The 14,137-nt window shown below is 45.0% G+C and overlaps 1 protein-coding gene across 3 annotated transcripts in view; it reads left to right on the top strand.

The window, feature by feature from the left end:
* The window catches only part of pde8b (phosphodiesterase 8B), a 62,597-nt gene that overhangs the window by 38,603 nt on the left and 9,857 nt on the right, over positions 1-14,137 (top strand). For 2 of the 3 annotated variants that reach the window (XM_062057421.1, XM_062057422.1), the window contains 7 exons: positions 1,257-1,334; positions 1,397-1,473; positions 4,864-5,028; positions 5,101-5,137; positions 5,207-5,324; positions 7,462-7,660; positions 13,064-13,281. In XM_062057421.1, the coding sequence (XP_061913405.1) occupies positions 1,257-1,334; positions 1,397-1,473; positions 4,864-5,028; positions 5,101-5,137; positions 5,207-5,324; positions 7,462-7,660; positions 13,064-13,281 (892 nt within the window). The remainder of the gene's footprint in view (positions 1-1,256; positions 1,335-1,396; positions 1,474-4,863; positions 5,029-5,100; positions 5,138-5,206; positions 5,325-7,461; positions 7,661-13,063; positions 13,282-14,137) is intronic. The other variant, XR_009827131.1, reaches the window with a different exon arrangement.

Here is a 14,137-nt window from a genome sequence, read left to right as displayed (position 1 = left end):
CGGTGGTCGCTACCAGCTGGTTGTTATTCACTAGTTGCTACTTGCTAGTCGCTGGTAGCTACTCGCTGGTAGCTACTCGCTGGTCACTATTGGCTATTTTGCTGGTCACTGGTTGCTACTCACTGATCGCTACTTGTTAATCGCTACTTGCTGGTTGGTACTTGCTGGTCACTACTCACTACTTGCTAGTCGCCTGTAGCTACTAGCTGGTTGCTAGTCTCTACTTGCTATTCGGTGGTCGCTACTCGCTGGTTGCTATGCACTAGTCGCTGGTCACTACTGGCTATTTGCTGGTCACTACTTATTAGTCGCTACTTGTTAGTTGCTACTTGCTGATTGGTACTTGTTGGTCAGTAGTCACTACTTGCTAGTCGGTGCTCGCTATCCACTGGTTGCTAGAGGCTAGTCGTTGGTCAATAGTTGCTAGTCAATACTTGGTAGTTGCCGGTAGATACTAGCTGGTCGCTACTAGCTGGTCGCTAGTCTCTACTTGCTAGTCGGTGGTCGCTACCTGCTGGTTGCTATTCACTAGTCGCTGGTCCTTAATTGCTAGTCGCTGGTAGCTACTCGCTGGTCACTACTGGTTATTGGCCTCTCACTGGTCGCTACTTGTTAGTCGCTACCCGCTGGTTGCTACTGACTAGTCACTGGTAGCTACTCGCTGGTCACTACTGGCTATTGGACTCTTGCTCGTCGCTACTTGTTAGTCGCTACCCACTGCTTGCTGGTCGCTAGTCGCTACTGGCTATTTGATGGTCACTGGTCGCTAGTTGCTACTCGCTATTTGCTGGCCACTGGTCGCTACTTGCTGGTTGGTACTTGCTGGTCGCTAGTCACTACTTGCTAGTCGGTGGTCTCTACCCACTGGTTGATAGTGGCTAGTCGCTGGTCGCTACATGCTGGTCGCTAGTCTCTACTTGCTAGTTGGTGGTTGCTACTTGCTAGTCACTACTCGCTGGTTGCTACTCACTAGTCTCTACTTGCTGATTGGAATCGCCACAAAACACACTTTAAGATATTCAACACTCTACAGCCATCCGGCGGCCAAAGTGGATTGGTCACGTTTCACGTGTCGGGCAAACCGCGATGAACGGGCCCCTATGAATCCCCTTGGTACTGTACATTTGTATTCACTATTCCAAGCGGCCCTCTGGGGACCTGCAACTTGGCCCCTCAGTGAACATGAGTTTGCCTTCCCTTAGACAAAACGACGCAGAGCTCCTTTCATTAATCTCCTGCATGTTTCACTTTGACAGACGGCCATTCTCTGCGCCACCGCGACAGGAGGAAAGACTCCATGGACGCCAGGTCCCTCAGCTCCCGGAGTAGTGACGGTGAGAACTGCCAGACCGGTTTAAAGCTCAAGTAGTCGTAAACACGGCTGTGTTCCTTCCAGCTTCCAGTTTACAGAACCGAAGACATTCTTCCGTCGCCAGGATCCACTCCATGACCATCGAGGCCCCCATCACCAAAGTACACGTCAAGCCTTCTTTGCATGTCCGCTGTACCGTACTTTCCGGGCTATTTAAGCCCCACCCAGAAAAAAAACATGTATAAATATATATTAGCTGCACCAGACTATACTGGTATGTTTTTTTACATACCTTAATTGTTTCCAAACAGTGTCTGTAACAGGGCAGTAAAACGGATGATCAGACAAAACAGAAGTCATGGCCATGGACCCGCTAGCAGCGCAAGATAGCTCTCCAATCAGCTAAACTGACTTGTTTGAGCCACTGCTTGCTACTCACTAGTCGCTGGTTGCTAATCACTAGTCGTTGGTCGCTACTCACTAGTCGCTGGTAGCTACTCCCTAGTCGCCGGTAGCTACTCCCTAGTCGCTGGTAGCTACTCACTAGTCGCTGGTTGCTAATCACTAGTCGCCGGTAGCTACTCACTAGTCGCTGGTAGCTACTCACTAGTCGCCGGTTGCTAATCACTAGTCGCCGGTAGCTACTCACTAGTCGCCGGTAGCTAATCACTATTCGCTGGTTGATAATCACTAGTCGCTGGTAGCTACACACTAGTCGCTGGTTGCTACTCACTAGTCGCTGGTTGCTACTCAGTAGTCGCCGTAGGTCCTCACTAGTTGCTGGTTGATACTCACTAGTTGCTGTTTGATACTCACTAGTCGCTGGTTGTTAATCACTAGTCGCCCGTAGCTACTCAATAGTCGCTGGTTGCTACTCAATAGTCGCTGGTTGCTACTCACTAGTCGCTGGTTGCTAATCACTAGTCGCTGGTTGCTACTCACTAGTCGCCGGTAGCTACTCACTGGTTGCTTGTAGCTACTCACTAGTCGCTGGTTGCTACTCACTAGTCGCTGGTAGATACTCACTAGTCACCGGTTGCTACTCACTAGTCGCCGGTAGCTACTGGCTAGTTGCCAGTAGCTACTCACTAGTCGCTGGTAGCTTCTCACTAGTCGCTGGTAGCTACTCACTAGTTGCTGGTAGCTACTCACTAGTCCCCGGTAGCTACTCACTAGTCGCTGGTTGCTAATCACTAGTCCCGGTAGCTACTCACTAGTCGCCGGTAGCTACTCACTAGTCGCCGGTAGATACTCACTAGTCGCCAGTAGATACTCACTAGTCGATGTATGCTACTCACTAGTCGCCGGTAGATACTCACTAGTCGCTGGTTGCTACTCACTAGTCGCTGGTTGCTACTGGCTATTTCCTGATCACTGGTCGTTACTCACTGATCGCTACTTGTCGCCGGTAGCTACTAGCTGGTCGCTAGTCGGTGGTCGCTACCCGCTGGTTGCTATTCACTAGTTGCTGGCCGCTACTGGCTATTTGCTGGTCACTGGTCGCTACTTGTTAGTCGCTACTTGTTAGTTGCTACTTGCTGGTAGATACTCACTGGTCACTATTGGCTATTTGATGGTCACTTGTCGCTACTTGTTAGTTGCTACTTGCTGGTTGGTACTTGCTGGTCACTGGTCACTACTTGCTAGTCACTACTTGCTAGTCGCTACCCACTGGTTGCTAGTGGCTAGTCACTAGTTGTTAGTCACTACTTGCTAGTCGCCGGTAGCTACTAGCTGGTCACTGGTTGCTACTCACTGATCACTACTTGTTAGTCGCTACTTGTTAGTTGCTACTTGCTGTTTGGTACTTGCTGGTCGATAGTTACTACTTGCTAGTCGGTGGTCGCTACCCACTGGTTGCTAGTGGCTACTTGCTGGTTTCTAGTCGCTGGTCGCTACTTGCTAGTCGCTACTTGCGAGTGGCTGGTCGCTACTCATTAGTCTCTACTTGCTGGTTGCTACTCTCTAGTCCCTATTTGTTAGTCGCTGGTCGCTACCTGCTGGTTCCCACTCGCTAGTCGCTGGTCGCTGCTTGCTAGTCGCAGGTAGCGACTCGCTAGTCACTACTGGGGATTTGCTGGTCACTGGTCGCTAGTTGCTGGTCACTGGTCGCTACTTGTTAGTTGCTACTTGCTGGTTACTAATAGCTGGTCACTAATCTCTACTTGCTAGTCGGTGGTCGCTAGTTGCCACTCGCTATTTGCTGGCCACTGGTCGCTACTCACTGGTCTCTACTTGTTAGTTGCTACTTGCTGTTTGGTACTTGCTGGTCGCTACTTGCTAGTCGCTACTTGCGAGTGGCTGGTCGCTACTCATTGGTCTCTACTTGCTGGTCGCTACTCTCTTGTCCCTATTTGTTAGTCGCTGGTCGCTACCTGCTGGTTCCCACTCGCTAGTCGCTGGTCGCTGCTTGCTAGTCGCTGGTAGCGACTCGCTAGTCACTACTGGGGATTTGCTGGTCACTGGTCACTGGTCGCTAGTTGCTGGTCACTGGTCGCTACTTGTTAGTTGCTACTTGCTGGTTGCTAATAGCTGGTCACTAATCTGTACTTGCTAGTCGGTGGTCGCTAGTTGCCACTCGCTATTTGCTGGCCACTGGTCGCTACTCACTGGTCTCTACTTGTTAGTTGCTACTTGCTGGTTGGTACTTGCTGGTCGATAGTTACTACTCGCTAGTCGCCGGTAGCTACTAGCTAGTCGGCAGTCTCTACTTGCTAGTTGCTGGTAGCTACTCCCTAGTCACTACTGGCTATTTGCTGGTCACTAGTTGCTGGTCACTAGTCGCTACTTGTTAGTTTCTACTTGCGGGTTGCTAATAGCTGGTCACTAATCTCTACTTGCTAGTCGATGGTTGCGAGTTGCCACTCGCTTTTTGCTACTCGCTATTTGCTAGCCACTGGTCGCTACTCACTGGTCTCTACTTGTTAGTTGCTACTTGCTGGTTGGTACTTGCTGGTCGATAGTTACTACTTGCTTTTCGGTGGTCGCTACCCACTGGTTTCTAGTGGATAGTTGCTAGTCACTACTTGCTAGTCGCCGGTAGCTACTAGCTGGTCGCCAGTCTCTATTTGCTAGTCGGTGGTCACTACCTGCTGGTTGCTACTCACGAGTCGTTACTTGCTAATCGCTGGTAACTACTCGCTGGCTATTTTCTGGTTGCTAGTTGCTACTCGCTAGCTTGACTACATTACAATAGCACCTACAAATGTGCATGAAAACACTCCTACAGACTTCACACAAGGGTTTAGTAAGTGTGAATTGTTTTAGTTACATTGTAAGGTTGCTTTGAGCGATGAATGGAGAATCCTTACACGAAACGGGGTACACTTCCAGTTCAAGGCGCAAAACAGCAAGAACACTTTCAGCCAAAAGATGGCGCAATAGCACAAACAATAACTTTTTCATTGTCTTTTGAAAACTTTGTTAAACACAAAACTCCATAAATTAGCCGCACCGGTTTATAAGCCACAGTGGACAAAGCGTGGGAAAAAAGTTGCGGCTTATAGTCCGTGAAAAATACTGTGTTTCATTTCCATCCCCTCCAAAAAAAGGTGATAAACATCATCAACGCGGCCCAAGAGAGCAGCCCTCTGACCGTAGCCGAGGCTCTGGACCGCGTGCTGGAGATCCTGAGGACCACGGAGCTGTACTCGCCTCAGCTGGCCTCCACAGAGGACGACCCCCACACCACCGACCTGGTCGGGGGGCTGATGAATGTAGGAGGCGTCCATTTGGAAGCTTTCATAAATAAATGCCCTCGGTCCTAATCAAGCAATCTCCTTCTGCAGGACGGACTGCGGCGCCTCTCTGGTACCGTCTTTAAAAGTAGGTCACATGTTGTGGAGGACTCGTAGAAGTCAGATGTGGACTCACGCTGTCAATGTGGACTTCCAGACCATGGTCAGAGTCAGATAGCCCTCCCTGTGAGTCTGAGTGACGTCCCGCAGTCCGTGGCCGACGAGGAGCGCTGGGAGTTCAACATCCTGGACTTGGAGGCGGCAACGCACAAGAAGTATTGTACTCGCTTTCTGCAACACAATACATATTTTATATAAATATGTGAAGTAATACATATTTTATATAAATATGTGAAGTAATACATATTTTATATTAATATGCAAACTAATAAATATTGTATTCATATGTGAAGTAATAAATATTTTATATTATGTGAAGTAATACATACTGTATATCAAAATTTTAAGTAATAAATATTTGATATTAATATGTAAAGTAATACATATTTTATATTAATATGTAAACTAACACATATTTTATATTAATATGTAAACTAATAAATATGTTATATTAATATGTGAAGTAATACATATTTTATATTAATATTTAAACAAATATTTTATATTAATATGTGAAGTAATAAATATTTTATATTAATATATGAAGTAATAAATATTTTACATTAATATTTAAACTAATACATATTTTATATTACTACGTGAAATAATACATATTTTATATCAATATGTAAACTAATGAATAGTTCATATTACTATGTGAAGTAATAAATGTTTTATCAATATGTAAACTAATGAATAGTTTATATTACTATGTGAAGTAATAAATATGTTTTATCAATATGTAAACTAATAAATAGTTTATATTAATATGTGAAGTATTAAATATTTATATCAATATGTAAGATAATAAATAGTTTATATTAATATGTGAAGTAATAAATATTTTACATTAAAATGTTAAGTAATAAATATTTAATTTTAATATGTGAAGTAATACATATTTTATGTTAATATGTAAAGTAATACATATTTTACATTATGTGAAGTAATAAATATTTTATATTAATATGTGAAGTAATAAATATTTTACATTAATATGTAAACTAATAAATATTTTATATTACTATGTGAAGTAATAAATATTGTATATCAATAAATAAACTCATATGTTGTATTAATATGTGAAGTATTAAATATTTTATATCAATGTGTAAGCTAATAAATAGTTTATATTAATATGAGAAGTAATAAATATTTTACATTAATATGTAAAGTAATAAATATTTAATTTTAATATGTGAAGTAATACATATTTTATATTAATATGTAAAGTAATAAATATATCAAAATGTGAAGTAATAAATATTTTATATTATGTGAAGTAATAAATATATCAAAATGTGAAGTAATAAATATTTTATATTAATATGTAAAGTAATAAATATTTTATATTTTGTGAAGTAATAAATATATCAAAATGTGAAGTAATAAATATTTTATATTAATATGTAAAGTAATACATATTTTATGTTAATATGTAAACTAATAAATATTTTATATTATGTGAAGTAAAATATTTTACATTAATATGTAAACTAATACATACGTTATATTACTATGTGAAATAATACATATTTTATATCAATATGTAAACTAATGAATAGTTTATATTACTATGTGAAGTAATACATATTTTATATTAATATGTGAAGTAATAAATATTTCATATCAATATGTAAACTAATATTTTATATTATGTGAAGTATTAGATATTTTAAAATCAATATGTAAACTAATAGTTTATATTATGTGAAGTAATAAATATTTTACATTAATATGTAAAGTAATACATATTTAATTTTAATATGTGAAGTAATACATATTTTACATTAATACTTGAAGTAATACATATTTTACATTAATATGTAAAGTAATACATATTTTATATTATGTAAAGTAATAAATATATTAAAATATGAAGTAATAAATATATTAAAATATGAAGTAATAAATATTTTGTATTTATATATGAAGTAATACATATTTAATATTCATTTGTGAAGGAATAAATATATTATTATGTAAACTAATTCATATTTGATATTATGTGAATTAATAAATATTTAATATTAATTTGTGAAGTAATAAACATATTATTATGTAAACTAATAAATATTTGATATTAATATGTGAAGTAATAAATATATTATGTAAAGTAATTGATATTTTATATTAATATGTGAAGTAATACATATTTAATATTAATTTGTAAAGTAATGAATATAATATTATGTAAACTAATAAATATTTGCTCTTAATATGTGAAGTAATAAATATTTGCTATAGCTGAGAGGATTGTTCTAGAAGTCTTGCATCCATTGTCCCTGTCAGGCCGCTGACCTACCTGGGCCTGAAGATCTTCAGCAGTTTTAGCGTGTGTGACTTCCTGAGCTGCTCCGAGGCCTCGCTGCGGTGCTGGCTGCAGCTCATGGAGGCCAGCTACCACTCCTCCAACTCCTACCACAACTCCACGCACGCCGCCGACGTCTTGCACGCCACCGCCTACTTCCTGCGCAAGGAGCGAGTCAAGGTTGGTGCAGCTAATACAGCACCCACTGTTTGTTTCCCTTTCACTTTCAAATACTGTGCGAGAGGGTTCACTCTTTTTATTCAATAGCAGAATTCAATGAACTCTTGTCAGTCATCCACAACCTTTATCCCTGTGGGCGGAGGCAAAACTAGTCACTACTCGCTAGTCACTACCCACTGGTCGCTACTTGCTAGTCACTACTCGCTAGTCACTACTCACTGGTCGCTACTTGCTAGTCACTACTCACTGGTCGCTACTTGCTAGTCACAACTCGCTGGTCGCTAGTCGCTACTTGCTAGTCACTACTCACTGGTCGCTAGTCGCTACTTGATAGTCACTACTCACTGGTCGCTACTCGCTACTTGCTAGTCACTACTCACTGGTCGCTACTTGCTAGTCACTACTCACTGGTCGCTAGTCGCTACTTGCTAGTCACTACTCACTGGTCGCTACTTGCTAGTCACTACTCACTGGTCGCTAGTCGCTACTTTAAGATTAAAGTACCAATGATTGTCTTGCTAGTCACTACTCACTGGTCGCTAGTCGCTACTTGCTAGTCACTACTCACTGGTCGCTAGTCGCTACTTGCTAGTCACTACTCACTGGTCGCTAGTCGCTACTTACTAGTCACTACTCACTGGTCGCTAGTCGCTACTTGCTAGTCACTACTCACTGGTCGCTTGTCGCTACTTGCTAGTCACTACTCACTGGTCGCTAGTCGATACTTGCTAGTCACTACTCGCTGGTCACTAGTCGATACTTGCTAGTCACTACTCGCTGGTCGCTAGTCGCTACTTGCTAGTCACTACTCACTGGTCGCTAGTCGCTACTTGCTAGTCACTACTCACTGGTCGCTAGTCGCTACTTGCTAGTCACTACTTGCTAGTCACTCCTCGCTGGTCGCTACTTGCTAGTCACTACTCGCTAGTCACTACTCGCTAGTCACTACTTGCTAGTCACTACTCGCTGGTCGCTACTCGCTGGTCGCTAGTCGCTACTTGCTAGTCACTACTCGCTAGTCGCTACTCGCTAGTCACTACTCACTGGTTGCTAGTCGCTACTTGCTAGTCACTACTCACTGGTTGCTAGTCACTACTCACTAGTCGCTAGTCGCTACTTGCTAGTCACTACTCACTGGTCGCTAGTCGCTACTTGCTAGTCACTACTTGCTAGTCACTACTCGCTGGTCGCTACTTGCTAGTCGCTAGTCGCTACTTGCTAGTCACTACTCGCTGGTCGCTACTCGCTAGTCGCTACTTGCTAGTCACTACTCCCTAGTTGCTACTCGCTAGTCACTACTCACTGGTCGCTAGTCGCTACTTGCTAGTCACTACTCACTGGTTGCTAGTCACTACTCGCTAGTCGCTAGTCAGTACTCACTGGTCGCTAGTTGCTACTTGCTGGTCACTACTCACTGGTTGCCAGTCGCTACTTGCTAGTCACTACTCGCTGGTCGCTACTTGCTAGTCACTACTCGCTGGTCGTTAGTCGCTACTTGCTAGTCACTACTCACTGGTCGCTAGTCGCTACTTGCTAGTCACTACTCACTGGTCGCTAGTCGCTACTTGCTAGTCACTACTCACTGGTCGCTAGTCGCTACTTGCTAGTCACTACTCACTGGTCGCTAGTCGCTACTTGCTAGTCACTACTCACTGGTCGCTAGTCGCTACTTGCTAGTCACTACTCACTGGTCGCTAGTCGCTACTTGCTAGTCACTACTCGCTGGTCGCTACTTGCTAGTCACTACTCGCTGGTCGTTAGTCGCTACTTGCTAGTCACTACTCGCTGGTCGCTACTCGCTAGTCACTACTCGCTGGTCGCTAGTCACTACTCACTGGTCGCTAGTCGCTACTTGCTAGTCACTACTCACTGGTCGCTACTTGCTAGTCACTACTCGCTGGTCGCTAGTCGCTACTTGCTAGTCACTACTCACTGGTCGCTAGTCGCTACTTGCTAGTCACTACTCACTGGTCGCTAGTCGCTACTTGATAGTCACTACTCACTGGTCGCTACTCGCTTCTTGCTAGTCACTACTCACTGGTCGCTACTTGCTAGTCACTACTCACTGGTCGCTAGTCGCTACTTGCTAGTCACTACTCACTGGTCGCTACTTGCTAGTCACTACTCACTGGTCACTAGTCGCTACTTTAAGATTAAAGATTAAAGTACCAATGATTGTCTTGCTAGTCACTACTCACTGGTCGCTAGTCGCTACTTGCTAGTCACTACTCACTGGTCGCTAGTCGCTACTTGCTAGTCACTACTCACTGGTCGCTAGTCGCTACTTGCTAGTCACTACTCACTGGTCGCTAGTCACTACTTGCTAGTCACTACTCGCTGGTCGCTAGTCGCTACTTGCTAGTGACTACTCGCTAGTCGCTACTTGCTAGTCACTACTCACTGGTCGCTAGTCGCTATTTGCTAGTCACTATTCACTGGTCGCTAGTCGCTACTTGCTAGTCACTACTCACTGGTCGCTAGTCACTACTTGCTAGTCACTACTCGCTGGTCGCTAGTCGCTACTTGCTAGTGACTACTCGCTAGTCGCTACTTGCTAGTCAATACTCACTGGTCGCTAGTCGCTACTTGCTAGTCACTACTTGCTAGTCACTACTTGCTAGTCACTACTCGCTACTCGCTAGTCACTACTCACTGGTCACTGGTCGTTAGTTGCTACTTGCTAGTCACTACTCACTGGTCGCTAGTCGCTACTTGCTAGTCACTACTCGCTGGTCGCTAGTCGCTACTTGCTAGTCACTACTCACTGGTCGCTACTTGCTAGTCACTACTCACTGGTCGCTTGTCACTACTTGCTAGTCACTACTCACTGGTCGCTACTTGCTAGTCACTACTCGCTGGTCACTAGTCGCTACTTGCTAGTCACTACTCGCTAGTCGCTACTTGCTAGTCACTACTCACTGGTCGCTAGTCGCTACTTGCTAGTCACTACTCACTGGTCGCTACTTGCTAGTCACTACTCACTGGTCGCTAGTCGCTACTTAAAGATTAAAGTACCAATGATTGTCTTGCTAGTCACTACTCACTGGTCGCTAGTCGCTACTTGCTAGTCACTACTCACTGGTCGCTAGTCGCTACTTGCTAGTCACTGGTCGCTAGTCGCTACTTGCTAGTCACTACTCACTGGTCGCTAGTCGTTACTTGCTAGTCACTACTTGCTAGTCACTACTCACTGGTCGCTAGTCACTACTTGCTAGTCACCACTCGCTGGTTGCTAGTCGCTACTTGCTAGTGACTACTCGCTAGTCGCTACTTGCTAGTCAATACTCACTGGTCGCTAGTCGCTACTTGCTAGTCACTACTTGCTAGTCACAACTCGCTAGTCACTACTCGCTGGTCGCTAGTCAGTACTCACTGGTCGCTAGTCGCTACTTGCTAGTCACTACTCACTGGTCGCTACTTGCTAGTCACTACTCGCTGGTCGCTAGTCGCTACTTGCTAGTCACTACTCACTGGTCGCTAGTCACTACTTGCTAGTCACTACTCACTGGTCGCTTGTCACTACTTGCTAGTCACTACTCACTGGTCGCTAGTCGCTACTTGCTAGTCACTACTCGCTGGTCGCTAGTCGCTACTTGCTAGTCACTACTCGCTGGTCGCTAGTCGCTACTTGCTAGTCACTACTCGCTAGTCGCTACTTGCTAGTCACTACTCAATGGTCGCTAGTCGCTACTTGCTAGTCACTACTCGCTGGTCGCTACTCGCTAGTCACTACTCGCTGGTCGCTAGTCACTACTCACTGGTCGCTAGTCGCTACTTGCTAGTCACTACTCACTGGTCGCTAGTCGCTACTTGCTAGTCACTACTCGCTGGTCGCTAGTCGCTACTTGCTAGTCACTACTCACTGGTCGCTAGTCGCTACTTGCTAGTCACTACTCGCTGGTCACTAGTCGCTACTTGCTAGTCACTACTCGCTAGTCGCTACTTGCTAGTCACTACTCACTGGTCGCTAGTCGCTACTTGCTAGTCACTACTCACTGGTCGCTAGTCGCTACTTGCTAGTCACTACTCGCTGGTCGCTACTCGCTGGTTGCTACTTGCTAGTCACTACTCGCTAGTCACTACTTGCTAGTCACTACTCGCTGGTCGCTACTCGCTGGTCGCTAGTCGCTACTTGCTAGTCACTACTCGCTAGTCGCTACTCGCTAGTCACTACTCACTGGTCGCTAGTCGCTACTTGCTAGTCACTACTCACTGGTTGCTAGTCACTACTCCCTGGTCGCTAGTCGCTACTTGCTAGTCACTACTCACTGGTCGCTACTTGCTAGTCACTACTTGCTAGTCACTACTCGCTGGTCGCTACTTGCTAGTCACTACTCGCTAGTCGCTACTTGCTAGTCACTACTCGCTGGTCGCTAGTCGCTACTTGCTAGTCGCTACTCGCTAGTCACTACTCACTGGTCGCTAGTCGCTACTTGCTAGTCACTACTCACTGGTTGCTAGTCATTACTCGCTGGTCGCTAGTCAGTACTCACTGGTCGCTAGTTGCTACTTGCTGGTCACTACTCACTGGTTGCCAGTCGCTACTTGCTAGTCACTACTCGCTGGTCGCTACTTGCTAGTCACTACTCGCTGGTCGCTACTTGCTAGTCACTACTCACTGGTCGCTAGTCACTACTCACTGGTCGCTACTTGCTAGTCACTACTTGCTAGTCACTACTCGCTGGTCGCTACTCGCTAGTCACTACTCGCTGGTCACTACTTGCTAGTCACTACTCGCTGGTTGCTAGTCGCTACTCGCTAGTCACTACTCGCTGGTCGCTAGTCCCTACTCGCTAGTCACTACTCGCTAGTCGCTACTTGCTAGTCACTACTCGCTGGTCGCTAGTCGCTACTTGCTAGTCACTACTCGCTGGTCGCTAGTTGCTACTTGCTAGTCACTACTCGCTGGTCGCTACTCACTAGTCACTACTCGCTGGTCGCTAGTCACTACTCGCTGGTCGCTAGTCACTACTCACTGGTCGCTACTCGCTAGTCACTACTCGCTAGTCACTACTCGCTGGTCGCTAGTCACTACTTGCTAGTCACTACTCGTTGGTCGCTATTTGCTAGTCACTACTCGCTAGTCACTACTTGCTAGTCACTACTCACTGGTCGCTACTCGCTTGTCACTACTCGCTAGTTTCTGGTCACTACCCGTTGGTTGCTACTCGCTACTTGCTAGTCATTACTCACTGGTTGCTACTCACCAGTCGCTACTCGCTATTTGCTGGTCTAATATGATGTAGACATTATGATTGCATGAGTGCTTCATTTGGTATAAAATAATGCTGCCAGTGCAATAATCAGTGGGAGAATGTAAGGGTGCAGAGGATAGATGCTTGTGGGACGCCTCAGCTACACCAATGTCTGACCTGGCCGTGCGTCACCGCTGTTTTTGTCCAGAGCAGCCTAGACCAGCTGGACCAGGTGGCGGCGCTGATTGCCGCCACCGTGCACGACGTGGACCACCCGGGCCGCACCAACTCCTTCCTGTGCAACGCAGGCAGCGAGCTGGCCATCTTGTACAACGACACGGCCGTGCTGGAGAGTCACCACGCCGCCCTCGCCTTCCAGATGACCGTGCGGGACGGCAGGAGCAACATCTTCAAGAACATGGAACGGTCAGTGGCGCTTTGCTTCACCCGTTGACTAGGGTCGATACGGTACCGATTCCTAGTGCCTCGGAATTGATACCGATACCAATTTTTGGTATTTTTTTAATGAGTATTAATGGTTTGAAAACTTATTTTATTAATGTCAATTGTAAAAGGGAGCTGATTATTATTACATTTGCAATGCAGTTGCACCTCCAAGACATTAGATGGCAGCACTCAGTATGTAAGCGCCATGTCAAATGCTAATAGTAGCCTGTCTATGGCAAATCCAATGTAAGTTAGCATCAAGCTAGCCCATTTTGGAAGAGCGCTTTGTTGTTGATTATTGCAACGTTACTTAGAGGGAGTTTAGTCTGCAACGTTAGCATGCTAACATGTTTTGCTAGATTGTGTTGTGTTAGCATAGCATAGCATGTTAACGTTTTATGATAGCTTTTTTTTTGTTGCTAATTTTGTATGCCATCCATCCATCCATCTTCTTCCGCTTATCCGAGGTCGGGTCGCGGGGGCAGCAGCCTAAGCAGGGAAGCCCAGACTTCCCTCTCCCCAGCCACTTCGTCTAGCTCTTCCCGGGGGATCCCGAGGCGTTCCCAGGCCAGCCGGGAGACATAGTCTTCCCAACGTGTCCTGGGTCTTCCCCGTGGCCTCCTACCGGTCGGACGTGCCCTAAACACCTCCCTAGGGAGGCGTTCAGGTGGCATCCTGACCAGATGCCATTCTAAATATCATGATGTTTGATACTTGGCGCCCCATCTTGGACGTATGCTATATTAGCATGCTAACGTTTTATGCTAACTTTTTTTGCTGATCATATATGTTCTAACCTAAAAAATCGTATCTGTTCAAATGTGAATGGTACCCG

The sequence above is a fragment of the Entelurus aequoreus genome, linkage group LG08, assembly GCF_033978785.1.
Source record: "Entelurus aequoreus isolate RoL-2023_Sb linkage group LG08, RoL_Eaeq_v1.1, whole genome shotgun sequence".
Taxonomy (NCBI): Eukaryota; Metazoa; Chordata; class Actinopteri; order Syngnathiformes; family Syngnathidae; genus Entelurus; species Entelurus aequoreus.
The sequence above is the reverse complement of the archived record's forward strand: the minus strand, read 5'-3'. Positions and strand labels throughout refer to the sequence as shown.